The sequence below is a fragment of the Lutra lutra genome, chromosome 1 (assembly GCF_902655055.1).
Source record: "Lutra lutra chromosome 1, mLutLut1.2, whole genome shotgun sequence".
In the NCBI taxonomy this organism is placed as follows: domain Eukaryota; kingdom Metazoa; phylum Chordata; class Mammalia; order Carnivora; family Mustelidae; genus Lutra; species Lutra lutra.
Genome location: NC_062278.1, coordinates 8,949,417 through 8,976,800, shown reverse-complemented (window position 1 = coordinate 8,976,800; position 27,384 = coordinate 8,949,417). Strand labels below are relative to the sequence as shown.

At 49.3% G+C, this 27,384-nt stretch overlaps 1 protein-coding gene across 6 annotated transcripts in view; it reads left to right on the top strand.

Annotated features, from left to right (window-relative positions):
* DOP1B (DOP1 leucine zipper like protein B) overlaps positions 1-27,384 on the top strand; it is a 107,123-nt gene that overhangs the window by 65,193 nt on the left and 14,546 nt on the right. For 3 of the 6 annotated variants that reach the window (XR_007125663.1, XM_047720125.1, XM_047720160.1), the window contains exons 16-31: positions 3,564-3,716; positions 4,405-4,505; positions 5,205-5,395; positions 8,659-10,288; positions 10,769-10,880; positions 11,513-11,701; positions 11,838-11,960; positions 13,820-13,954; positions 18,295-18,350; positions 19,765-19,869; positions 19,966-20,032; positions 21,885-22,029; positions 26,054-26,104; positions 26,649-26,731; positions 26,972-27,081; positions 27,203-27,349. Coding sequence is in view for 5 of the 6 variants with exons in the window: in XM_047720125.1 (XP_047576081.1) it covers positions 3,564-3,716; positions 4,405-4,505; positions 5,205-5,395; positions 8,659-10,288; positions 10,769-10,880; positions 11,513-11,701; positions 11,838-11,960; positions 13,820-13,954; positions 18,295-18,350; positions 19,765-19,869; positions 19,966-20,032; positions 21,885-22,029; positions 26,054-26,104; positions 26,649-26,731; positions 26,972-27,081; positions 27,203-27,349 (3,398 nt within the window). In the remaining variant the exon portion in view is untranslated. Of the gene's footprint in view, positions 1-3,563; positions 3,717-4,404; positions 4,506-5,204; positions 5,396-8,658; positions 10,289-10,768; positions 10,881-11,512; positions 11,702-11,837; positions 11,961-13,819; positions 13,955-18,294; positions 18,351-19,764; positions 19,870-19,965; positions 20,033-21,884; positions 22,030-26,053; positions 26,105-26,645; positions 26,732-26,971; positions 27,082-27,202; positions 27,350-27,384 lie in introns of all 6 variants that reach the window. The other 3 variants (XM_047720135.1, XM_047720152.1, XM_047720142.1) reach the window with 3 other exon arrangements.

The window sequence follows — 27,384 nt, the reverse complement described above, 5'->3', positions numbered from 1 at the left end:
TTGTCATCATGCCTTCCTTTACTTTTTATAATATGGTTTCCTTTAGTATTTGACATACTTACAGTGGCTACTTTGAGGTCTTTGTTGTATAAATCTGACACCTGTTTGCTCTCACAGATACCTTCTACTGCTCACTTTTTTCCTTGTGCGAGTGTTGGATTTTCCGGTTTCTTTGCATGTCTTACTGTTCTTTTGAAGACTGGACATCTTATTTTATTTTTTTTAAGATTTTATGTATTTATTTGTCAGAGAGAGTGAGCACAGGCAGAAAGAGTGGCAGGCAGAGGCAGAGGGAGAAGCAGGCTCCCTGCTGAACAAGGAGCCCGATGTGGGACTCAATCCCAGGACGCTGGGATCATGACCTGAGCCAAAGGCAGCCGCTTAACCAACTGAGCCACCCACGCATCCCGAAGACTGGACATTTTAGATAGTGTATCATAGCAGCTTCACTGTATTCTGACCACCCCCCCATCTTACTTTGTCCTCATCTGTTGTTCACTGTTTGGTGACTTGCCTAGTCTGGTGAGTCCGTCTCCCCTGCCGTGTGAGTCTTTTGGCGCTGCTCCCTGGAGGGACGTGCAGTCACCTGCATTGACGGCAGTCTTAGCAGGGTTCTCACTGACCATCTCTTTCCCTGCTCTCTCTGTGGGGCTGTCTCTGTCACCATCACACACAGCTGTTAGGCCCCATGAACTGCTGGCTGGCTACCTGCTCTCGTGTTTTCAGCAGTGCCCAAAGGCCTATGTTACTCCACAGTCTGATCATTTTTTGAGGCCAGACCTTGAGTTGTTTTGTTTACCCATGAGGGTTCTTCCTAGCTGTCTCTCGTCCCAGTTACTTCTGGTAAACAAGCTGGCCTCTGGTTTAACATGTTGCTGTTGTGGGGCTAGTGGGCTTGTGGTAATTACTTACTACAGAATTCCGCTGTTCTTGAGAGCACTGCTAGGTTTGAATTTCCTCACACTTTGCTTGAGGGAGCTCTCTGGGTCATGGCAGTTGCTCAGGAAGAGCTGGGAACTGAGACAGTTACTGGTTTTCTCTTGGAAGGAGGTCTTCCACAGGAGCGGTGGCCCCTAGTCGTCTGAGCTTGCCTCTTGGAGCACATCACATCCCCACACAAGCACGCTAGGGTAAGAACGATGGGAACTCCAGCACTCCTGGCCTGCAGTGTCTGGATACAGCCTCCTCCCAGGAGCGAGGAAGAGGCGTGAAATGCCGTGGCCTGCCCCTTCCACGGAGATGCAGAGCCTTGGACTGGGAGCTGGGGGGAGGGAACTCCACCTGGAGTGGATAGTCACGTTCCTTGTCACACCAAGCTGGGCTGAGTTGGGGTGGATAGGGTCACAGTTCCACTGCCACAGACCTGTTGCTTTTATTGGAATTTAGTAGATTTTCTTGAATAAATATTTCTTTATTGCCTGAGGCTCTTAGGATAATTTCCAGAAACTCTAAATGTTTGATTTGTGGGTTTTGGTGATTTTTTTTTTTTTTAATAATTTTCATCAGCTATGGTAGTTTTTTTCTGGAAGAGTTCACAGAGCTCCTCACACAGCCAGACTAACTTGTGTACTCAGACCCCATCTGTGGGGTTAGGTCCTGGTGGAGCCTCATCTGATTGCTGTTTGGCTTGGGCACCTTATCCCACACCCACTCCCTTTCTTACCAGAGTTGAGTCCGTGTGGATCTCGGAGCAAGAACAGTGTCACTATGATATAGTAGCAGTGACTGGGCAAGTCCTTTCTTGCTCTTGCGTGTATCTGAGAAGTGTGGGGTCATTGTGTCATAAGGCACAGGGAATGGAACAGAAGGAAGAATTTAGTCTGTGAGTCTTTGGAAAGCTATTAATAGAATAACAATGATTGCATTAAACACTCTTGTTTTAACGATGTACCCTTGGTGATGTTTTTGGAAGGCAGGCTTCTCTGAGTTCTTTCTGAAGCCTTCATTTTTATTTTGAGTCATATTTGGTACGTATCTGAGTGCTTACCACTCGCTAGGCACTGGATCGCACTTTGTAGAGTGTAAAGCCATCCAGAATGGCAGCATTAGCTGGTTGCTCCCCACGTCGCGAGATGCTGGGTGGGAAGCAGTGAAGCCGCCCACACCAGCAGCCGGGCCCTGCCCCTGTTCTTGGGCTCCAGGTGTGGGGCTGGCTCCGATCTTCTGCTCATTCCCACAGAATAGCCCACATGCCAGTGTTTGCGTTGCCCACGATGCAGAGAATAAGGTCCACTATCCCACAAGTGGCCTGACCTTCCCAATCAGGTGGTAATGGCAGACTTCAGTCACTAAGAAAGTGTTCAGAACGTAGGGATCGAGAAGCCCAACACCGACGAAGGAGCAGGGGTGTGTGTTGTGATCAACATCAGCTCCCTAACCCTTCAAAAAGCATGGTTCTAAACCTCCCAAAAGGAGTTTCTTCCACATAAATTTGCCCACAGGGATGACAAGTAAGGGGATTATTCTGCTTAATTAAAAGTTTTATATCATGTTTCATTGCAATTTGGTAATTGGTCACATTCCCTTAGATTAAAAAAGTAATGAAAATAATGGTTAGGGGCTCCAGCCAGTCAACGGTTAATTTGATCTAACAGAGAGCATAGTTTTGTCAAATAGAAATAAGTGGGTCAAAAAACGTCATTTGACCTGAGATGTATTTATAAAATATCACAGTTTATGATGCATGGTCTTTTCCCATGACCTGGAAGAATGCCTTCAGAAATTCCCTTCCGGAAGTGGATCCTTCCCTTTGAGTCTCATCTGGTTGGGTCAGGGGCCGCCCCCCACCCCCGGGTGCTCCCTGGGACTTTGGGAGGGGCTGTAGCCAGTCTAGGCCCCGTAGGTTTAAAGAGCTAAGATCAGGACTGAGGAGGTAGAAGACTTGATTTGGGTGTGATTTGTGACCTGAAAGTGAACTGGGCATCTGCCGTGGCACTGCACAGAGTAATGGGAACAGACAGGTTTGTGGAATTAAAGCAGACAGCCATGATTCTTTGTCAGTACCATGTGGCAACCAGTGTAAGCCAACCGTAGGTGGTAAGGTGCTGTGAGTGTGTCTGCCTCGAGACTGGCGACCGGTGCAAATCCACCACACTTCCTGGGGGCCACAGCTCTGGAACCCCCGGTAACAGCATATAGTAAGGCTTGGTCAAGTCTGCTTGTCTTGTCGAAAGGATATGTCAGCCGGTAGGTTCTTGCTTCCTGTTGATTTCTTCCCTGAAATAATGTTAATATCTGTGCGAGAGCTGCAGTGTGCTTAGCTACAAGGTCAAACTTCCACGTTTCAAGGAGCACCTGGCTGGCTCATTTGAGAGAGCACATGACTCCCAATCCCAGAGTCATGAGTTTGAGTCCACATTGGGTATAGAGACACCTCCAAGTTTAACCTGTAACGTCACCTGGTGAGGGTTTGGTTTGGTTTGGGGTTTGGTTTGCTTCCTTTTGTTTGTTAGTGGTACTCCTTTGTAATATTAAAGACCCAGTTCCTTGGGGCTAGGATTGGACTGGCACAAGGAGGAAGCATGGGTGTTGCCTGTGTTCCCACATTCTGCCTTCTGCCCCAGAGGGTGGCTCGTGTGCTTTGGAATCAGCTGAACAAGGAGACCCGGGAGCATCACATCACCTGTGTGGAGTTATTCTACCGGCTGCACTGCCTGGCCCCGACGGCCAACATCTGTGAAGACATCATCTGCCATGCCCTCCTGGACCCTGACAAGGTAGGTCTTTGCAGCCTGTCATCTGCGTCCTGCAAAGATCCCAACTGCCAGGCCACCCATCCCTGTATGCACCCAGGCAGACTTACATGTATTCAGCCCTTCTGGGGCTCAGTGGTCATCCTAATCACGAAGCAGAGGTGTTACAGGATCTTAGGATTGGGAGGCCTTCAGAAGGACTGGCCATCCCCTTTAGAGTCCTAAAAATATGGGTTGTATCCATATTAAGACCACGAGGGAAATCTCCCCCAACTCCCATAGTTTGCAGGACCCTGAGTGCTTGCAGGGATCCTAGAGTTACTGATGATGTAAGCAGCATAGAGAATATGTCACCCTTGCCATCCTTGGCGGTCAGGTTGTGTCCTTGTGCTCTGAGCCACTTGGGCCTGGCACGTCTGAGGTACGTGAGAACACGTGCTCTTCGTGGTCTTGTGATCTTCGACCACAGGCCCAGGTATGACCCTGGACATGAGCTAATGTGGAGTCTTGAGAATGTGCTCTATCATGTCCAGGAGGAGAGGATGCCGGTTCCTTTCCCCTGGGCCACGTGAGACCACTGAGAGCCCCAGCACCGCTGCTGATGTTGCCGTCATTCTGCTGAGCTCGTGTGTGTTACCAAAGCCGGGTTTGCTATGACTGTAGTGTGCTGTGAGAGGAGTAGGTGCCTCACTCTGTTTATTTCCTCATCAAGGGAACAAGACTGGAAGCTCTGTTTAGGTTTTCTGTCATCTGGCACCTGACGAGAGAGACCCAGGGCAGTCGTGTGACATCTCACAATCGCTCCTTTGACAGGTAAGGTGGTCCTCATGGGTACATTACTCTTAATGCAAAGGAGACTTTGCCGATGTTCCTTGGTGGGGTCTTGGGCCGGGAGAGGAAAGCGTGTGAAATGGATAGCATGACCCCATTTTCTAGATGCCCAGCAGACAATTCCCATGATCCCCTGAGTGACTTCAGGCCAGACTCGTGTGGATGTGTAGTAGGGATTTTTTTAATTTGGTTCTGGGGCAGGAGGCCCATGCAGCAGAATCACCTGAGCAGCTTTGAGATCATGCATTGTGAGGGGACCTTCCCAGGGAAGTGGAGTGGTCTGGGTCTTTATTGGGGCCGTAGCTGCACTGAGTGTGGACACTTGAGTGTCATCAACCGTGTGCTTGAGATGTGAATTTTATTGCAGTACAGTCTGTTGCACTTAAAAAAAAAAATCCCCTTCCTTGTTTCCAAAACTAGGTGTGGGGCCAGACACACACCCTTAGAGAAATGCCAGCTGATTCTGATGGTGGGGGGACACCCCCATAGCCAATTTAATCAATTTGGGGTGAAGCCTGGGCATCAGGATTTTAAAAAGCTCCTCCAGTGATTCTAGAGTAGAAATCCCCTTGTCTTTGTCTGCTTGGGTCTCCTGGGCCCAGCATGGATGAAGCTCCCCAGGGGCATCCTGGTGCATGGGATTGCCAGATGCTGGCTCCATGATAGCCCTCCCACCCACAGATCCCTGTTTGTCGTGCTGGACAGCCTGGCCTGCACGGACGGCGCCATCAGCGCAGCAGCCCAGGGCTGGCTGGTGCGTGCACTCTCCCTAGGTGATGTGGCCCGCATCCTGGAACCCATGCTTCTGCTCCTGCTCCAGCCCAAAACCCAGAGGACCTCCATTCACTGCCTCAAGCAGGAGAACACAGCAGGTGAGCACACCTCTCAGGGCAGCCGGAGGAGCACTGTGTCCCCAGTGTCCCTGGGCCTGGGAGGGAGCAAGGGGCTCTAGGACCCTTGGACCCAGCTCCAGACCCCAGCTGCCAAGGGGGACAGTTGAGGCACTTAGCCCTGCTCAGTGGTTTGGCCGGATACCGGCAGTGTGAGGGCACTTTGTAAAGTTGTGAGGACTCTTAAAATGTAAGGAGCAGACGAACCAGCACTTAGAAATGCTAGGGAGTGGGTTTGTTGTTTTCACTGAAAAATCAGATTTTTTTTTTAATAAAAAAAGAAATTGTTAGTAACCCATGTTCCAATAAAAATAGCTGATTTTTTTATTCTTCTGCTACTGAAAACAATTCAAGTGCACCTAAGGCAGAGGGAAAGGATAACAGACCCTCCGCCCCAGTGTCTCCCAGTGTACCTCCGCTTAGAAGAGTTGCAGTTCAGTGTCTGGCTAGGCTGACGCTTCTCTCCCGATCCCTGCTTAGACCGAGGGGTAGTTTAGGTTGCCTCCAGCTGTGAACAGCCGAGAAGTTGAAATTTCCATGTCATGTGGTCGGTTGTACGTATCTAAAACATAACTTTTATTTGTGAACGTTCGACACCAAGGAGAGTGGTTTCTTTTCTGCCTGTTCATTTTTTTGTCATGACCTGAGCTGAAACCAAGAGTCAGAGGCTTACCCGACTGAGCCACCCAGGCACTCCCGGAGGCATCTTGAGCGCAAATTAGTAGAATATAGGCAGGAAGAAGAGAAACGAGCCTAAAATAAACCCGATGAGCACATTATATTTGGGTGATTAGTGCCTAGCACTGTTCATGAACTAATATGTCTTCCCGCGTTAGCGGTGTTTTATGACTTCCTGCCATTTTCTCAGTGATGACTTCACAAGCTTTGACTTAGCTTCTTTAGCCCACTGGGCTGTGAATTTTCTGTTCGCACCAGTCTTAACTTACAGGGAGAAGCAGCCTAACACCCCCACAAGCAGTCATTTCTGAGACACTTCCTCTCTTTACAAGGTTCCCTGACCCAAACTGGAACCCCTAGCTTTCCTTTAGGAAGGAAAGCTGTCTGCCTTCTCAAAGAAAAGGCATTCTGTTATTCCATGTTATAAGAAAGTAAAGCACCTTCTTCAAAGTTTGGCTCTCGGGGCGCCTGGGTGGCTCAGTGGGTTAAAGCCTCTGCCTTCAGCGCAGGTCATGATCCCAGGGTCCTGGGATCGAAGCCCACATTGGGCTCTCTGCTCTGCAGGGAGCCTGCTTCCCCTCTCTCTCTCTGCCTGCCTCTCTGCCTACTTGTGATCTCTGTCTGTCAAATAAATAAATAAAATCTTAAGAAAAAAATGATTAAAAAAAAAAAAGTTTGGCTCTCATTTATGGCAGCTAAATTTTTTTAGAGTTCCTTTGCATTAAGAAGAAAGTCCTAACACCGCGCGTCCCGGTTTTCAAAGTCTCTGGGCACTTCCTGCTGCTTGCTCTAACCCATGTTTCCTGCTACAGCCCTAATAGGAGAAAATGTCTTTTCCCTGCCTTGTCCTTCCCCTGGAAGCGACCAGAAGAGTTCTGCTTTACCCCCCACCCTATCTCTGTAGATACCTATTTTGAAAACATCACCGTGAGCTTTAGGCAGCTCATGTATTTCTTTTTTTTTTTTTTTTTAAAGATTTTATTTATTAATTTGACAGAGATCACAAGTAGGCAGAGAGGCAGGCAGAGAGAGAGAAGAAGGGAAGCAGGCTCCCCGCTGAGCCGAGAGCCCAATGCGGGCCTCGATCCCAGGACCCTGAGATCATGACCCGAGCCGAAGGCAGAGGCCTTAACCCACTGAGCCACCCAGGCGCCCCAGCTCATGTATTTCTAACATCTGTTTTTCTTCCTTCCCTAATCTTGCTTGATGCTCACAGCACAGTTTTGTGGAGAGCTGCCTGTAAAGATCGGTTTGGTGGTACCTACCAAAGACTTCTTTCTGGGTGGTGTTCCGTTTTGAGGAGACCTGAATATTTTAAAGCGTTGCATATGTTCTGATTACAGAAGTACTTACGTGCTTATTTTAACAATTGGAGTAATAAGAAGGTCAAACCACTCACAGAAGTCCCCTGCGGTGCTCGCTGATAGGACTAGGTCCTGTTGGTGGCTGGTGGACGGTCTTCCAGATTTTTCCAGAGCTGCGTGTTATAGGTGCTGCCCCCTAAGTGAGCTCGTTCAGCACAGCATGGTTCTGTGGCTTGGTTTTTCTTCTTTTACTTAATACATCCTGTACATTGCTCCATATCAGTACCCACAGATGTGTCTTTGAAAAACCCAGATAGTCCTCGATGGTGAGCTTGTGCTGTAAGTTATCTCAGTCTTGTCATGTTTTGTTCACCTTCCAGCTTGTCTTCACACTTGAGAGTTCACCGAATACCTTCCCGCTTTGAAAACCTGACATTTCTGTGGGATACGTTTCTTAAAAGGAAACTCATTTCTTTTTTTTTTTTTTTTTTTAAGATTTTATTTATTTATTTATTTGTCAGAGAGAGAGAGAGAGAGTGTGCCCAAGCTGGCAGAGTTGGAGAGAGAAGCAGACTCCCTGCTGAGCAAGGAGCCCGATGGGGGACTCGATGCCAGCACCCAGGGATCATGACGTAAGCTGAAGGCAGTGGCTTAACCAACTGAGCCACCTAGGCGTCCTGGAAACTCATTTCTTTTTTTTTTTTTTTAATTGTTTTAAAATTTTAAAAATTTAAAATTTTTAAAATTTTTTTTAAAAAGATTTTATTTATTTATTTAACAGAGATCACAAGTAGGCAGAGAGGCAGAGAGAGAGAAAGAGCTAAGCAGGCTCCCCGCTGAGCAGACAGCCCGACGCGGGGCTTGATCCCAGGATCCTGGGACCATGACCTGAACCGAAGGCAGAGGCTTTAACCCACTGAGCCACCCAGGCACCCCAGGAAACTCATTTCTTGAAAGGAACAACATAATATGCTTTTTTTTTTTTTTTAAATCACCCTCCCTGTAAAAGTTGCAATACTTGTATTTTCTGTGATAGTGTAGCCAATATTCTCTGATGCCCTGAACATTTTAAAAGACCCGTTCACCTTTACTTGGTCTGCCTCTTGTCCATAATACAATGTAGACTCTGGCGTTGTAGTTCTATGGGGGAATTTTATTAACATAGATCTTTCTGTCTGGGTTTCAGATAAAGATCATTCTAGAATTAACTTATCAGAGCTCCCTCTTCTGTCCTGAAGTCATTTGTCATTTTGTAATTTTCAGAAGACTTGCACCGTTGGTTTAACAGGAAGAAAACCCCCTTCAAAGAGCCCTGTGGCGTGCCCGAGGCTCAGGAAGGCAGCTCTGAAGAAGGCATGCCGCTTAGCCAGTTCACCACCGTTGACCGTGAGGCCATTTGGGCCGAGGTGGAGAAGGAACCAGAGAAGTGTCCACTGGGGAGCGAGCTGAGCGAGGATGACCTTCCCTACTACATGGACCTTCCCGACAGGACGGCCTGCAGCGCCCCAGACAGCAGCGAGCACACAGAATCTGCAGACACGAGCTCTGCCCACACAGACAGCGAGAACACGTCCTCCTTTTCCTCCCCTTCCCACGACCCGCAGGAGCTGAGCAATGAAGAGAGCTGCTGTGCGCCCATCCCCATGGGCGGCAGGGTTCACCCCAAGCGCTCAGCCTTGCTGGCGGCCTTCCAGGCGGAAGGCTTCAAGTCTGGTGCCAAATTAAGCCTGACTCGCGTGGACTCAGACAAGACCCAGGCTTCGGAGTCTTTCTCCAGTGACGAGGAGGCCGACTTGGAGCTCCAGGCCCTCAGCACGTCCCGGCTGCTGAAGCAGCAGCGGGAGAGGCAGGAGACCATCGAGGCCTTGTTCAAGCACATTCTGCTCTACCTGCAGCCGTACGATTCCCGGCGGGTTCTTTATGCCTTCTCAGTGTTAGAGGCCGTGCTCAAAACCAATCCCAAGGAGTTCATCGAGGCGGTGTCCAGGACCAGCATGGACACCAGCTCCACCGCGCACCTCAACCTCATCTCCAACCTCCTCGCTCGCCACCAGGAGGCCCTTGTTGGCCAGAGTTTCTATGGAAAGCTCCAGACCCAGTCCCCCAGCGTGTGTCCCCACTCTCTGCTGATCGAGCTCCTCACCTACCTGTGCCTCAGTTTCCTGCGCAGCTATTACCCTTGTTACCTGAAGGTCTCCCACCGAGACGTCCTCGGCAACCGGGACGTGCAGGTCAAGAGCGTGGAGGTGTTGATTAGAATAATGACGCAGCTGGTGTCCGTGGCCAAGTCTGCCGAGGGGAAGAACGTGGAGTTCATTCACAGCTTGCTGCAGAGGTGCAAAGTTCAGGAGTTTGTCCTGCTCTCGCTGTCCGCCTCCATGTACACGAGCCAGAAGCGCTACGGGCTGGCCACCGCCGAGCGAGGCCGGGCCCCACAGGAGGAGAGCCTCTTTGAGGAGAGTCTCATCAACCTGGGCCGGGATCAGATCTGGAGCGAGCACCCGCTGCAGATCGAGCTGCTGAAGCTGCTGCAGGTGCTCTTTGTCTTGGAGCATCACCTGGGCCAGGTCCAAGAGGAGGCCGACAGTCAGCCGGAGCTGTCCCGGGAGTGGCGGAGGGCCCTGAACTTCCAGCAGGCCATCAGCGCCGTGCAGTACGTGCAGCCCCACCCGCTTACCTCCCAGGGGCTGCTGGTGGCCGCCGTGGTGCGGGGGCTGCAGCCGGCCTATGGCTACGGCATGCACCCGGCCTGGGTGAGCCTGGTCACGCATTCCTTACCGTACTTCGGAAAGTCCCTGGGCTGGACAGTGACTCCATTCATTGTCCAGATCTGCAAAAATTTGGACGAGCTGGTCAAGCAGTATGAGAGCGAATCTGTGAAGCTGTCTATCAGGTATGGCAAACCGCGTGATATGCGCCGACTACCTTGAGGCCAGTGTTTGCGATGAGTACTAGTGTGCGAGGGAAGCCTGGCGGAGGGTAATTTTCAGCCTAATCAGAAGCCGATTTAGCGTCATCAGGAGGGGGAAACCCGGAACTAAATGCTTCCGTCCTTCATTTTTGATTCCACAAAAACCCAGGCAAGCTGAGCGTTGCAGCCACTCTCCGTGACTTTTGCAAAACAGAAATAAAAACATGCATCACCTTCACAGAAAGTCTAAAGCATCTGAAAACATTTTTTCCAAAGGGACTGTATGAATGTGAAATAGCACACAAGATGCCCCTCATTATTATAACACGATTTCATTAAGAGGGCCCCAGTTTATTGAAGATAATGCTTGCTTCTGGTTTCTGCATGTAGAGGTGGGGTTAAAAACTTAACAGCCTCATTCTTCAAAATTCTCAGAACGAGTTTCTCATTTCTTCACCAAAGCTTAACCTCCAAGAGGGAGAACATTTCTCCGGATTACCCGCTCACTCTTTTGGAAGGTCTGACAACCATTAGTCATTTTTGTCTTTTGGAACAGCCCAACCAAAACAAAAAGGTAAGTTTTTTTTCCCCCCAGCTGAGTTCCAGGCAAATTTCATATATTGTTTTGTCTTCATTAGATTATGACCTGTTCAAATAAGAAATGTGCACGTGTAAGGAACATAAATATATATGGAAATATATGCTTGCAAATGATGCAAGCATGTATGCAAATATGTGTGCACAAATATGCAAAAGTAACGCAGATGTAGTTTGGTTCTTCGGGCACTCCCCGAGGTGCCTTCCCATTGCCCGTTGTTTTATTAGTAACCAAATGGGATAAAATGTCATCTCTTTCACGTGTATTTTTTACTTGACCTCCTGGTGTTTGTGAAATCTGCAATCTGAAGCCATTTTAGCTGTCAGTTGCTCTGTCCTTTTGGGGATTAAGTTTTTGAATGCAACTCATGCCTTGGCCGAATGACTTGAGTCTAACGTGGAGCCTTAGACTCCCAGGTGCCCAGAAAGGAAGGCTTACAGGTTGACGTGCACAGGAAGCATGTTGCTTCCAGACCACGGCCGGTGGGACTTGCTCGGGGGAGTGCTCGGGCCCAGACTACCGCCCCCACCCGGCCCGTGCCCTGGCCTCGTGGGAAGGGACCCAGTGCCACACACACAGCTGAGTCTCATATTCATTTTCAATTTCAGACCACCGTTGTAAGCGATCCTACCAGTTTGAAAAATGCCAAGAATGCCATTCTGGAAGAGTTGCCTCGAATTGTCAACACCATGGCCCTTCTCTGGAATGTTCTCAGAAAGGAGGAGACTCACAAGAGACCCGTGGATCTCCTTGGAGCCACGAAGGGATCCTCTTCCGTTTACTTTAAAACCACCAAAGTGAGAGAACTTCCTCTGTGGCTTTATTTCTTTCGTCGTGTGTTATATCCCCAAAATAAACATGTTCGGGAATATATGTATAACATGATAGCCCTGGTACTACTCTGCCCTAACTCTTCTCTTTCCCGCGATCTAGACCATGCGACAGAAAATCTTAGACTTCTTGAACCCATTGGCGGCCCATCTTGGGGTTCAGTTGACAGCCGCGGCCGCGACAGTGTGGAGCCGACAGAAGCCGCGGCGCCTCAGTAAGATGAAGGTAGAGTCTTAAGAACTCAAGTTGTGCTTGAACTCACTCCGCCAGAAATACCACGGTGGCTTGTCACCAAAGGTGACATCAGAGGCAGGCAGGGGAAACTGCTGGAGTGGTTTCACTGTTTTATTTTTTAGGGTTTTTTTTTTTTATTATCATTGTGTTACGTTAGTCACCAAACAGTACATCATGAGTTTTTGAGGCAGTGTCCATGCTTCACTGTTAGTGTGACATGCAGCGCTCCAGGCGGACGCACAGGTACCACAGCTGTGCCTCCGGGGAGGCTTGTGGGCGGGCCAAGTCGGGGAGTGGGGCTGGCCCTGGCTGGCTTTCAGATCTCTGTGTAATGAATACCTAGTACTTCTGGTAAACCTTTTAAATGTGGTAATTATTAGCATACATACAAGTGTGTGTGTGCCACAGACCAGAGAAACCACCGTGGACCCGCCACCCAGCTCGAGGAATGGTACCTTATCCTTCCTATGAGAACATGTGGATCCTTCCCTGCTTGTAGTCCATCTTACAGCTGTTCTTTAAAATATTATTTTAAAGACTATTTTTAAATTTTTAATAATTTTTAATTTTTTTAAAGATTTTATTTATTTATTTGACAGAGCGGGAGATCACAAGTAGGCAGAGAGGCAGGCGGGGGTTGGGAAGCAGGCTCCCTGCTGAGCAGAGAGCCCGATGAGGGGCTCCATCCCAGGACCCTGAGATCATGACCTGAGCCGAAGGCAGAGGCTTAACCCACTGAGCCACCCAGGCGCCCCAAGACTACTCTTTTTAAAGAGCAGCCTTAAGTTCACAGCAAAATTGAGGGGAAAGCGCAGAGATTTCCCAAATGCCCCCCACCCCACGTGTGCATGGTCTCCCCCACGATCAGCAACCCCCCCCCAAGTGGTATGTTTGTTCCAGTCATGAACCTACATTGACACATCAGGTTCCATAGGCTTTTTACTGATTTACATCCTCCCATTCCTATTCCCAAAGATAACTTCAGTTCACAACTCACCCGTTCTTTAACCACCAAATGGTCCATCTCTGAGTCCTTCAGGGACATGGTTTTTTTCTGCAAAATAAAAAAAAACAGGTCTCTTCCTTTGTTCTCTCTTGACCCTCTAGTTTCCTATCTCAGATCTCCCTCAGAGGGTCAGTCCCACCCCCTGGAAACTTTCTCAGTGCTCAGCGTAGGCTCCTGTTCCCTGAGGATGCACGAGAGGTCGGTGGTCCAGGCCTCCCTGCCTAGCACCTGTGGGGTCTTCCCTGGTGGTAAACTTGATCCTTCCAAGTGCGTGCGACCACGTTATGCAGACTTCCGTCATCCAGAATGGACCTCCCATCCCAGGGCTTTCCTGCCAAGACCAACTATTGAGAACCTGGTTTATCTGGTTTTTCTTTTACTGCCCTCATACTTTCAGGGCTCTCTCAGGGCCACACTGCTTCCTTCCAATTAAGTGGGTCTGTTTCTAAAATGCTTTCTGAGGGGCACCTGGCTGGCTCAGTCAGTGGACCATCCACCTCTCAAAATCAGGGATGTGAATTTGAGTCCCACGATGGGTATAGAGATTCCTTTTTAAAAAAATGAAATGACATGCTTTCTGCGCTTGAACATACCACTGTCACTGCCCCATCATCTCTTGACCATTATTCCTAATGTATTCCTGACTACGTTCCTGTGATTAAATGCTCAACTTCCTCTTTATCCCTACCAGTAGAGTCCTTTACCCAATTTTTGTTTAAATATTTACTTAAAAGATTAAAGCTCTTTCTCCGCGGGGCCGCTATTGTAGAATACTTTCTGTGCACCATTCCTATTTTTGTTTTCTCTCTGTGACCTTTAAGGGGCTATTTTTTTGCCTTGGCAGATTGTCCCAGTGGCAAGTGCATCCCAGCTGACCCTTGTCGACCTGGTCTGTGCGCTCAGCACCCTGCAGACAGACACGGTGTTGCACCTGGCGAAGGAGGTGGTGAAGAGGCCGCCGCAAATCCGAGGGGATGAGGTGGGAAGCCTGGGGATCTTCCGGATGGATGCGCAGCACCCTCCTGTCTCCGCGTCTTATAACTGTTTGGAAGGGAAGCAGTGGTCGAAGGAGCAACTTGGATTTCCTGGGGCAGGGGCACGGAGGTGTTCTGCTGGGCTTGGGGGAGACCCCATGAGGTGTGCCTAATGGGCTTCGGCGCACCTGTTTGAAGGTGGTTGCCGCAGGAGGCGGGCCCATCTTTCGTCTGTGCACCCCGGCTGCGACACGCCCTGCCCAGGAATGGGTTCTTACCAAGTACCTGCAGCCTAAAAGGCATCCTGGGGAAGCAGAGCCAGATACTGCTAGAGGTGGCAGAGACTGACTTTGTTCAGTAGCTCCTATACTGCGGGGGAGCTGACCTCTGTTCTGGCTTGTGCAGGGGCGGCAGGGCACTTGAGCTGGAAAATGGGGGAGCACGAAGAGTGAACAAGCAGGGCCTCCAACAAAGTCAGGGAGTGGAAAATTCCAAGAAGGTGGGGGAGAGGACTTGCTCCTTGTGAGTGGTCATCCGGGTTTGCTGACTGGTGCTCGTGGCAGGCAGGCTCCTACACTCCAGGAGCCTGGGACACAGGGGCCCTTTCTCTTTCAGTGGCAGTATTTCCGAGGATGTCTCCCAGGTCCTTGAGAAAGACATTTTCTATTGTAGGAGATGCATGTACCTCTTAAAAGAAGGATTTATAATTATGCTTTTCTTAATAAGTGCTCTGAGAAGGGAGGTCAAGATCCTATCCCGTGTTGACTCAACAAATGGCAGATTGTTTTGGCAGCCTTGAGCTCTCTTGGGCAGGCATTTTAAGGGGCAGTGGTTATCATGAGGAGCCCCACCCTGAGCTGCTAGAAACCACAGCACTGTTCGTTCAGCTTAGGGCATAGAGTCAGTCCTGCTGAAAGCCCTATTCCCCACAGGCCTAGTCGAGAAGAGAGCCCTGACCAGAGTTCAGAGAGAAGAGGAACATTTTTGTCAAAGGGCAGGTTAATAGTTTGCATAATTTTTATGTAAAAGTGAAAAGTACAGGTCCGGGGACAGGACTCCTTCGAGGCATTCTGAGAAGGAAGAGCTTCGTGTGGCCGCGGTGGCATCAGTGCTGGGTAAAGGGCACCAGAATGGAACCGTGAAGCGCCCAGAGTTGTGCTGCTCCACTTCTACACAGCAGCCAAGAGAGTCCTTGCTGCCTTGAGGCCTTTGCCAGTCATGTGCGGTGGTTTTGAAACAGAGAGGACTTTGTGGTTTAGCGTGTTTTTATGCCCTTAGAGCTTTTTTTTTTTTTTTAATAGATTTTATTCTTAAATTATCTCTATACCCAATGTGGGGCTCGAACTCATGACTCCAAGATCAGGAATCACACGCTCCACTGACTGAGACAGCCTGGCACCCCAGAGCTTTTTGTATTTACCAAAGCAGGGTGCCTTGTTGAAAGTGTAGAAGCTATTCTTAATTTGATAGAAACCAGGGATTTATTTTGACTTTGAAATAATTGCCTCCTGTCACATGATTTAAAATTATCAGGAAAGGGACGCCTGGGTTAAGCAGTTGCCTTTGGCTCAGGTCATGATCTCAGGGTTCTGGGATTAAGCCACACGTCCAGCTCCCTACACAGCAGGGACCCTGCTTCTCCCTCTCCACCTGCCCCTCCTCCCTACTCATGTACACCACTACGTGCACACACTCTTAAATAAATAAAATCTTTTTAAAAATAAATAGGGGTGCCTGGATGGCTCAGCGGTTAAGTGTCTGCCTTTGACTCAGGTCATAATCCCAGGGTCCTGGGATCAAGCCCCACATTGGGCTCCTTGCTCTATGGGGCGCTTGCATTTCCCTCTCCCTCTGCTGCTCCCCCTACTTGTGTTCTCTCTCTCACTGTCTCTCTCTCTCTCTCTCTCTCTGTCACATAAATAAATAAAATCTTTAAAAATAAATAAAATAGAATAAAAAATGAAAAAAAAATTAAAAAATAAAATTGTTAGGAAAAAAATAAGAAATAATTCCCTAAATGAAAACTGGCGGAATGGACAAGATGATTATTTATTTATTTATTTATATAGATCTATATTTTTTAAAGATTTTATTTATTTATTTGACAGACAGATCACAAGTAGGCAGAGAGGCAGGCAGAGAGAAAGGAAGGGAAGCAGGCTCCCCGCTGAGCAGAGAGCCCGATGTGGGGCTCGATCCCAGGACCCTGGGATCATGATCTGAGCCGAAGGCAGCGGCTTTAACCCACTGAGCCACCCAGGTGCCCCAAGATGATTATTTAAAAACAGAGTTTTACTCAAACAGGTATTTGTACACCAGTGCTTATAGTAGAATTACTCAAAATAGTAAAAAGGTAGAATCAACCCAAGTATCCATTGATGAATGATTGGATAAATGAATGAGATCTATCCGTGCAGTGGAATATCATTCAGCCTTAAAAAGGAAGTTAATTCTGACACCTGCTGTAACGGTGCGTGAACCCTGAGGACATGCCAAGTGAGGCCAGTCACAAAAACGTGATTCCATGTACCTGCGGTCTTGGGAGTAGTCTGTTGCATACATACTTTCTACAGAAGGGAGCGAGGTGGTTGCCAGAGGCAGGAGGAGAGGGAACAGGAGTTCCTGTCTAATGGGGACAGTTTCCTTTGGGGAACATGAAGTTCTGGAGGTGCATGGTGTGGCGATGGTTGCACAATGATGTGAATGTTAGCGCCACCGAAATGGACACTGAAAAATGGTTAAAATGGCAAATTTTAGGTATATTTTAAGGATTTATTTATTTTGGAGAGAGTGCGAGTGGGGTCGGGGCAGAGGGAGAGGGAGAACTCAAGCAGACTCCCTCCTGACGCAGGGCCCGATCCCAGGACCCTGAGATCATGACCTGAGCCAAAATCAAGGGTTGGATGCTCAACCATCTGAGCCCCATGTATATATATTTTACCACGATAAAAAGTTTTTATAATGAGTAAAAGGAATACAGCTCTGATGTTAAGGTCATCACACTGGGGATGGCAAAGAAAAGCTGAACCTGGGAATCAGCCATCTTTTCATCCTCATCTCACCTGTAAGTGAGAAAACTGTCCGAGAATTTCTTGAGCCGTTTTTATAGCTTCACCTGTCTTAGGGTAGCACTCTTCCCTTGGGCGCCGCCTCCGAAAGGGGCCCTGGCACATGGCACCAGGAGCCTCTGCAGAAACGTCCGTGCGTGGCAGGCCTGTCATGGCTTCCAAAGAGTCAGTTGCGCTCAGGGCCCTGGTCCCCTTCCTTTGTTCCAAAATTGAAAATCAGCTTTGTGCTTCGGTGGTAAGGAATCCTAAGTAGTGAAACTATTTCTGCCCCCAGTTAGCTGTGTCCTTGTTGAGGAAAGAGGATAGGCCAGCCGTGCAGCCAGGTGATGGAACAAGGAATCAGATGTGCAGTGCATGTGGGAGACATCCGTGGCCTTTGTTGGGCCTCCCACGATTGCCGAGTAGTCTTGTTACCTTTCACTCTTGTACATAAATATTAATCAACCCCGAAGAGAGGAGCGGGGATGAGGGGCCGTCAGATCCACAGTGACTTTGTGTTTATAACCCTGAGCAAGCTACAAGTGTCAGGACAGTGACCCTGTGCGCTAGTGGTGCCTTCCTATGGGCGTTGTGCTGGCTGCAGCCCCAGAGCAGGCTGGCCTCCAGGAGGAGCCTCTGCAAACAAAAAACTAGGTCTCATCTGGCTGGTGGGGTTTTTTATTTGTTTATTTGTTTTATTTAAATTCAGTTAGCCTGACTGGCTGGTTTTTGGCTGTTCAAGGAACAGAATTACATTGTGTAGTTAGTTTAATTAGTTCAACTTCCGTAACCTCTACAGATAACTTCTTATAAGCAAGGAGGGGGGAAATGTGTTTTCAAAACCAGTTTCTAAGCAGTTGCAGCCACTTGGGATTCAGGGAAGCTGTCTGGCCGGAGTGTGAGGAAATTCCCTGAGCTAAGAATTAGAATTTTGTTACCGTCTCTTGTCTGTAGCTGGTTGCACGCACTAGTGAGGGTCAGCATCGGCCACCACTTTTTGTTCAGGGACGTTCAGTTATTACACCAAACTTTCCCTGAATACTTGTTAAAAGCCTGCTGTGGGCTCGCCCTGGAAGTCTGCTAGGAAGGTCAGTAATGCTTCGGGGCCTCATAGCTTTGTTCTGTTACACCTGGGGGATGCATTCCCACGTGTTACTGAATTTGAAAGGCTCTGGCTTAAAAACCTTTGCTTGGTGAGGATATAGACTCAATTTCGTTTTGTATTGTAATTCTTTTTTTTTTTTTTTAACCTCATTTCCTACCAACTTGGAGTCATTGGTTTCACTTTTTATTTTCAGAAAGCACCCCTTGTGGATATCCCCGTGTTGCAGTTTTGCTACGCTTTCGTCCAAAGGTAACACAGCCCTTCCCAAACACGTCTCAATGATATATACCGTCGCAGTGGTTCTAAATGGAACGTTGATGGTACTTGCTGACAGCTGGAGAGCCTTAGTTCAGAAAATGTCTTGACAGGGTCTTAATTTCCTCCTGAGGTGTGAGAACACCCTGATGATCTTACTTTTCCTTCCTTATAAAGACCTAATCTGACTTTATAAAATCCAGGTGCTGTAGGTCAAACATTTTATGTTCAGTGTTAAACGTGTTAAAGACTTCCTTTAGCAAAAGGAGAAATGGTTCTTCTGGGTGCTGTCCTCAGTGTTTTCCCGGGGCTTCTGCCTGGGTGTCCCGAGCTCACTAGCGCTTTTGGATTTCCCACAGGTGGAAAACAAAGCTTCCCGGGCTGCTCGGGTCTTACATGGGCACATCCGGGTACAGCTCGCAGCCCCTCCACTGTGTGGGGCCATCTCTGTTGCAGTAACAAGGGGGAAGTGGGGGTAGAGCCCCTCCTCTCAAGGACGCCACCCAGTCCTCATATGTGTGGCAGGAGTTACGCAGTTGGGCAGCCCGACGACCAGATACGAGCTTCTTGGTTAACACAGTTCCCATTCCATGGTTCGAACTCACCACATCCTAAGGTTGCAGGAGGCTCGATCAAGGGGGGTCAGAATCGCAGGAGTTCCCGGGCCTGGGGTGCCGTTCAGACCAGCTGTTGATGCTTCACCCAAGCATCATTCGAGTTCCTTCCTCTGGGATTTATAGAGAAGCCAGTCACGTCTTTCCTGGTGGTAGCTGCCATGCGTCGTCAGGCTAACGAGTGTCTGCCACAGCGGTCTGCGTGATACGTGAGCTGCCAGACAGCAGCAGGTTAGGATTTTACCCTCCCCTTGCAGAGGAGGCACTGCCGAGGTTACTCCCAAGGCAGTACGTCAGGCACCAGGCCTTGAACCCAGGGACCTCGGGCTGCGGCTGAGCTGCAGCATGTTCAGTGTGGGCTCCCTGTGACAGCTGCTGAAGATGAGCTTCCTGATGGGTGACCTTGGGACCTGGGGGCCGACTAGTACCAGCAGTACTGGGGAGGCCAGATACTCAAGCTGGACAGGCCCAAGGGATCAGACAGCCCTCTGGTTCAAGGCCTTTATTTGATAGACAGGAAACCAGGAGCATCTGACCTGTCAGCAGCAGGATTTCTGGTCTCCACACTCCGGGTTCTTGCCCAAGTACACAAATTTCGTCTGTGCATATTTTAATCTAAAAAAGAACAAACAGGTCAGTCAGATACTCCATCTTACCTCTGTTTTACAACTGCCCAGACCTAAAATGTGCTTGTAATACGTGTTTTGACTTGTTCACAGTTGGGTATTTTTTCCTGTTTCTTTTTTGTTGTTGTTTTTCCTTTTCTTTTTTTCTTTTTTTTTTTTTTTAAATAGGCTCCCAGTCACAGCCTTGCAAGAGAACTTCCCTTCATTGCTGGGTGTGTTGAAGGAATCCGTACAGTTGAACCTAGCTCCCCCTGGATACTTTCTGCTTCTCAGGTATTGGGACCCAGCATTCATGTTACCGTGTGTTTCTGCCAGGACATCCCTCGTTTCTGCAGCATTCTTAGTCTGAAGCTGGTTGTCTCTCAACAGCATGCTGAACGATTTTGTGACGAGAACTCCCAACCTGGAAAGCAAGAAGGACCAGAAGGACCTGCAGGTCTGTGTGTGAGAAGTCCAGGAGACGTGCCCGTTCCGGGAGCGCTGTCCACCTTTAGAGGACGTGCCTGTGGATCGGCAACACTGGGCAGAATCGTTCTTAGATGCGCATTTGTCCTCACAGCTGGCTTCCGCTGTTACTGTCTTCAGAGGGCTCCACAGACTCCGGCCAGAGTCACCTGCCTGAGTTCTCATGTCAGACCTGAGCAGTCCCCTGTGGGATGACAGGGTGCCCCCACTCCTCAGGGTACCGGATGCGGCCAGAGCCGCCCCGGCAGCGTTACATTAATAACTCCTCCCAGACTGATGCCTTCCCTGCAAACATTGCTTTCCCCCCTTATTAAAGTACTATATACTTGTAGGAAATCTCAAAAATCCTGAAAAATCAAAGTGAAACTCACCCTAGGAGAAGGGAAATCTTAGAGTAGAAAGGCAACAAATAAATAGAGTGATGGATTGAGGAAGTCACTATTGTGCAACCATGAGAATCAGTGATTCAGGGATTTTTGGAGCCAAGGCTTCAATTTCAGCTGGGACGTGTATCAGTTTTATGCTCTGGCAATAATTCTGCGAATCCTTACGATCCCGGGCATTGGTGAATGGTTTGTCCAGTTCCCACTGCTGAACCACTGGAGCACTGTCTGAAGCACAGTCGGTCGTCATTAGGAAACTCAGGGTCTCCTTTGGCCTCCAGTTGTCACGACGGAAGCATCATTAAAGCCCGGATGCTGTGTGACCAGTGCCTGGACGGCACTTCCCAAACTCCCCACTCAAGGCCCCGCTTTGTGGCCCGTTGCCCACAGCACACCCCTCCCTTCAGTCCATTCTGGGCATAGCTTTGGCCGCGGTGTTAGCACAGCTGGTACGGCTGGTGCACCTCGCCCCTGCTCGTTTGTGGCCGCTTCTGTACCGCAGTGCTCAACCTCCTGATGCCAGCTCCTCACCCCTGCTTCGAGGCGGGGCCTGCCCTTCCCCATCACTCACTGCATGGGAAGTGGGACCTCCTCTGAGCTCTCGGTCCCATTTCCTGCTCTTTTCGCCACGGTCAGCCACACCACACCTCTGCCCAAGCTCAGGACAAGGTTGTTCCCTCAAGTGCGCCCCTGCCGGCCACAGGCCGGCGGGCATGCTCTTGCCTCATGCCTAAACACAGCACAGCGGAAGTCAGGGTGGTTCGATTCTCAGATGTTCAGGACCTGAGGCCAGTCTCCGCTGGTGACACTTGGTGATGCTGGCTTGAGGAAGGGGCTCAGCATTTCTCTCCCTGTCACAGCCACGGGACTCGCTTCTCTGCGGATTGTGCTCCTGACATGGATCACTCGTCACTTCGCCTTCCTCGAGTCCATTTCTTTTTCTTCTTTGTGTTTCTTGTACGTTACTGAAAGATGCAATTCTAGCAAGAACCCGTGGTCCTCGAGAAACCAGAAAACGAAAGTCCTAGGTGCAGTGCGCGGCATGACTTCCCGTTTCTCTGCGGTGCGCCCGCAGTGGCCAGTGTGGAAGCTGGTAGTCACATGTGGCTGTTAAGCACGGGGAATGGGGCCTGTCTGAACTGAATGTGCCATAGTATGAAACAGGCATCAGATCTCAAAGGCCTCGTGCAAAAAATAAGTGTGAATCTCATTAATTTTTACTTTGATTACGAGTCGATCGTATTTTGGACGTGTGAAGTTGGACATTAGGAGCTTGTTTCTCCTGATTTTTAATGTGGTTCCGGGGAAACTGCATGTTATCTGTGTGGTTCTAGTCGCGACCAACACAGTGGAAGGCTGTGTTTCTACTGGTTGGTGCTCTTGTAGGCGTTCTTAGATTCTGAGCTAACCTCCTTTCCTCTTTCTCTCCATTACTCTCAGGAAGTCACTCAAAAAATCCTAGAAGCCGTAGGGAGCATTGCTGGCTCTTCCTTGGAACAAACCAGCTGGCTAAGCAGAAACCTGGAAGTGAAGGCCCAGCCTCAGATCTCTCTAGAAGAATCTGATGCTGAGGAAGATTTGTGTGGTAGGTACAGAGACGGTCAGAAGACAATGCCAGCTGCCAGTTACTGCAAGGGGGTCTGGTTTTTCCTTAAAAGTAAAACAGTCTGGGGGTACCTGGGTGGCTCGCATGGTTAAGCATCTGACTCTCGATCCAGTTCAGGTCTTGATCTCGGGGTTACGAGTTCAAGCCCTGCACTGGGATCCATGCTGGGCACTGAACCTACTTTAAAAAAAAAAAAAAAAAAAAAGCCGACAGTTTGTTTTTACTGTTTACAACATAATTTGTGTGTAATAAACAATAGGATTCCACTGATAGAGCCCCCAGTGACGTATGCTGCCATGGCAGCCCTCCCTGAGCCTAGATCAGAATCCAAGAAAGTAGCTTCCCAGGATAATCTACACAGATTAGGTGAAAGAAATCTGTGGGGTATAAAAAATATGGAAATGTATGTTTTTCTTTTCGTGGAACTGTGGAAAGAAAATTCAGTAAACCAACGAACTGTCGTCAGGCGGTTAGAGTCATTAGATTGTGTCTTTTCTTTATGACTAACACGCCCATGCCTCTCAATGATCCTTGTGCCTCGTCACTGCCGGGTATGTGAAGATTTTTCTAGTGGAGGTCACATGGGCTCGGCACACCCCAGCCTTGCTCTCAGTTACAGCTTCCGAGGAGAGCAGCCAGGAGACACTGAGAGGAGGGAGATTCCGCTGTCTACTCTGGCCGTGATCAACCAGGTGCTCCAGAGGAGTCTGCCTTAAATGCGGCCATGGAGGTGGTTCATCGCCAGTGCCCTGAAGACCACTGGACAGATCTGCCGATGAAGCAGACCGTAGGCGATCAGATCTACTGCAGGGAGACACAGACTTGGCAGGGTCATAGTAGCGTCTCATTGGGGAAGTTCAAGGAGGACCTTTGTAGGGTGGCAGGGCCTTGGCCGAGTCCTTTGTTGCAGATCTTTTAGGGTGGGGAACTGGTCGGGATTGGGCAGAGTTTTGGATGGGTGGGCACAGCACAGGGTGAGAGTCCTGAAGTGCATCTTGACGAGCACGCTGCCTGTTTCGATACATAAACTGTTTTAGTCAGTTTTCAGTGGTTCTTTCAGGATTAAGTGTATTTTGGAGAAAGTAACTGTTTTTGCTAGTTCTCGGTATTATTTAACCAGGGGACAGGAGCATGTGCTCAGTCCCAGTATAGATTACGCCAAACGAGTAAACCAGTTTGCTCTTAGTTTTATGAACACAAGGGCAAAAAATTACATTTAAGTTCTCAATAGGAACTACATAGTACAGTACCCACCACAAAGGCAATGTTCAAAAGCTGTCCTGTGATATTTTACTGGGTCTTTCATTGTCATTAGCAACAGTTACAGCAACAGCTCAAAGCTACATCTATGATCTTTGCCAAAAAAGAGTCAAGAAGTCAGGGCTCTTTTCTCTCACAGGTAGCAGAAATAATAGAAACAAAAGAACAAAAACACTTTGGCTCCTATAAGTGAAAAGCCCTGCGTCGGTGTCTGGTTCTAGGCATAGCAGGAATCAGGCAGTTGGCTCAGGTGAGCCAGGTCTCGTGCGGAGACCCCGGGTGGTTCATCTCGGGCCACATGGCTGACCTGGAGGAGGATAGGGAAGGGCTGGTGCATGGGAGCCTCGAGAAACGAGTGCCCGCCGGAAGGGGCTTCTCTCCCCAAGAGGAGGAAGGATGGCATTCTCGGCAGACTGTGGTCCACCGGCCGCTACTTCTGCCATATTGGCTTGGTAACGAGTTTAGTGGTTTGCGTACGAAAAATAATGACCCTTGATAGTGTAATGAAGCTGCTACAAGTGGTGCCCTGTCGTTGGCCGACATGAAGCAGCGGTGAGGCTTTCTCAGGCTGTGGCTGTGTTTAGAGCTGTGGTTCAGGGAGGGGGCTCTTGCCGCTGCTGGGCTCACTCCCCCGGGGTCATTTCTGCTCCACCAGAGCGGCTGGACCGACTACTCGGACCACGGTCACTGGGCCGGGCTTTTGCACAATGATTTCATTTGACCTCGAGATAATGCTAGAGTGAAATTACCTTATTTTTGTTTAAAGAAATCAGAGAATTCCAAAGCTGGAGGTGATTTTGGAGCTTCTCTTTAAAACCTAATTAGCTAATGATAGAGGACCAAAAACCCTGAGTGTTTAGGTCATGCCCTTGTTTTACTTAAACAAATTACGTGTATGCATATGGGCCATAGAAAGCATGAAACAAAGTGAGGCTTCAAATAATGTGTTTGTCCCCATTTAAAGTTTGTGTGCGCGCCCCCGGTGTGCGGCTTCTCACTCTGAGTCCGCGGGTGGTGTGTCCCGCGTGCGGGCCCTTCAGCACTGGGCACACGGGCAGCACGGAAGAGGATAAGCAAAAAGCACATTAACAAAGGGACCTTTCAACTCTTTTGAAAATCTGAAGTTCTTTCAAAATGAAAGCTTTTTAAAGATCAAAAGAAGAAGTAAATGACCCTGGGAATTTCAGGTGGTTCTTAGTGTAAGGACAGTAAGAGTCCAATTACAAGGAGCATCTGGGAGCAGGGAGATGTTACAGAGTGTGTCCTCAAGGAGGTGACAGTTGCTCCGAGAAGCGAGAAGTTAGGGGACAGCTGCACAAAGACCTGGAGGGCACTGCTCAGAGGGGTGGCAAGTCCTGGCAGTGGGGTGTGGGCCAGAAAGCAGGAGACCAGCCTGGCTGGCGCTTACTGAGCAGGGGCCTGAGTGGGAGCTGAGGGTTGTGGGGCTTAAGGGGAGCCTGGTCAGGAGCTTAGATTTCGTCCCACTCGCTGTGGAAGCCATTAAATGTGTTTCAAGCAGTGACGGGCTCTTCCTCCATCTTTAGAAAACAACAGTTTGGCCGCTATGAGCAGTAAGGGCTGTATCAAGTGAGCGGAAAAGGGAAGGCCGGTTAGCAGGACTTCACAGTAGTGTGGGTGAGACAGCGCTGGCTCGGAGGCAGGGGTGATGGAAAGGTGGACTGATTTAGATGCAGAGTCAGCAGAATTTGCTGATGGGCTGCATGTGGTGGTTAACGAAAAAGGCAATCAAGGATGACTTTGGTTTTTAGCTTACGCAATTTATCGAGGGGGAGAAGACCAAAATAAGAACATTCTGGAACAGGAACTGAGCTTGGTTTTGCAAGCATTACATTTGAGATGTCAGAAAAAAAGAGAAGGAGCCAGAAACGATGCTTAAGTGGTCACTGGGGTAGGAGAGAAACCAAGAGAGAACAGAGTCATGAAACATGAGAGGAGGGTGCTTTCAGAAGGAGGGAGGAGTAACACAGTGGAAGGCTGCTGAGAAATAGGGGAAGGTCCGACAGAGACCCACTGGGCTTGACGACATGGAGGTTGGGAACAACGAGGGTGGGAACACTGGAGCGGGGGGAGAGGAGGCTAGGAGAAGAGGAGGAGGAGGCCGTGAATGCAGAAAACTCCTTGAAGCTCACTTGTCAATAGGACAATAACCGAGTAGAACTAATGGCCAAAGAATAGCCCTTATTTTCTTGTTTTTAAATTGGAGTATACCAGAGCATATTTGTATGTGACAGATTGTGCAGCAGAGAGGGAAAAATAAATACCAAAGAGAGAAAGGACAGTTCGAAAGCAAAGCCCTCGATGGCCATGGGGCCAGGCTTGATGTCAGAAATGGAATTACTATTCTTCCATAGGAGCCAGGAGCATGTGCATCAAAACAGGAGACAGCGCAGAGAACATAGAGATGTGGCCAAACTGAGGGAGTTCCCATTTGTCTCCATTAATTGTCTCAGTGAAATAGGTGCGGTTATCAGCTGAGAAGGGAAGAGTGTTGATGGTTATTGAGGAAAGGCCTGCAAGAATGATGCAGCAGAGTAGGAAAGCCAGCACACCGCCGGGGCACGGCTGGTAGGACTCTGTGGTAGCATCAGGTCCTTTTTGAGATTCACGGTCATGAAGGAAAGTGAGATCTATTCCATCGTTGTTTGGTTTTCTCCGGAGCGTTCAACTACACAGAAACTCCACAGGCTGATCTGTGGGTTTAGCCAGCTTTGCATTTTTCCAGATGAGTTCCTCAGAGGGAGAGAGCAGCAAAAGAGCCCAGGATGTTTGCCAGGTAGATGTGAGACCACGGGTATAGGTGGGCAGGCGAGAAGGGCAGACCCGGAGGTGTTGGTGGGTGGTCAGAGTGCCAGGCCAAAGGGTTGGAGGTCTGTGCAAGGGTTCGGGAAAGGCAAGATGTGGTCAGAGAGGGAGGCTGGAAGTGGAGATTTGGGAAATTGGTGAGGCCACGGGTGTGATGATGATAGTGGGTGACCACGCTGGCCCAGAGTAACAGATTATTGAAAGAGAGGAGGTCGGGGGTCAGAGGCCCAGAGGGTAAGATGGATCATCCAAGGGGATGTGGACATTCTGAGAACAATGCTGAGAAGAGGGATGGGGAGGAGGACAAGTGAGTCAGCGCTGATTTATATGATCTCAATACCCAGGTTCTTCCTGAAGTTGAACATGTCAACAGAAAGGAACCCCTAAGGGATACTTATGTGCATCCTCAGTATGCAAGGCTGGGGTGCATCGCTCACATCTGTGAGATGTCTCAGGGGCAGAAATGGTGGCCCATCCGCCATGATTGAAGCACAAATACATCTTTCTGTCAGCAGATGCCACCGCAGCTGCTTCAGCAATGGTGTCCACGTCTGCCCCGTCGGTGTACAGCGTGCAGGCCCTGTCTCTCCTGGCAGAGGTCAGTGCACACCTGACTTGCCCTCCCTCAATGGTGTGACGGCCGGCCCGGAGCTTGGCGCAGGCCCTCCAGTCTTGGGCCAGCGAGTACTGGCCGCCCCTCCTGGCTGACCTCCGGAGCTCTCCCAGCCTCAAGCTGCCCCAGGGAGTTGTCTTGTTAGGTTATGTGCCCCTCAAGGACTAATTCTTACTGTCGCTGGCCTCAGAAGGTTTCTGTTTCCTTGTGATCCTGCTCCGGTAGGTCCTGGCATCTCTCCTGGACATGGTTTATCGAAGTGACGAGAAGGAGAAAGCAGTGCCCTTGATCTCCCGCTTGCTTTATTACGTGTTTCCTTACTTACGCAATCACAGGTAATGTCATCTCCCTGGTGTCCTGCTCGTAGGGAGCAAAATCGGGTATGGGAAAGGCACCAGGCGGCTTTCTTTGCACACTCTTTGACCTTGAGCCTTTTCCCTCCCCACCCGTGTTCAGTGCCTACAACACTCCCAGCTTCCGGGCCGGCGCTCAGCTGCTGAGCTCTCTGAGCGGCTACGCCTATACCAAGCGAGCCTGGAAGAAAGAAGTCCTGGAGTTATTCTTGGACCCTGCTTTCTTCCAGATGGACACTTGCTGTGCACAGTAAGAGACACTGTTCTGACAAAGGGCTGCTGCAA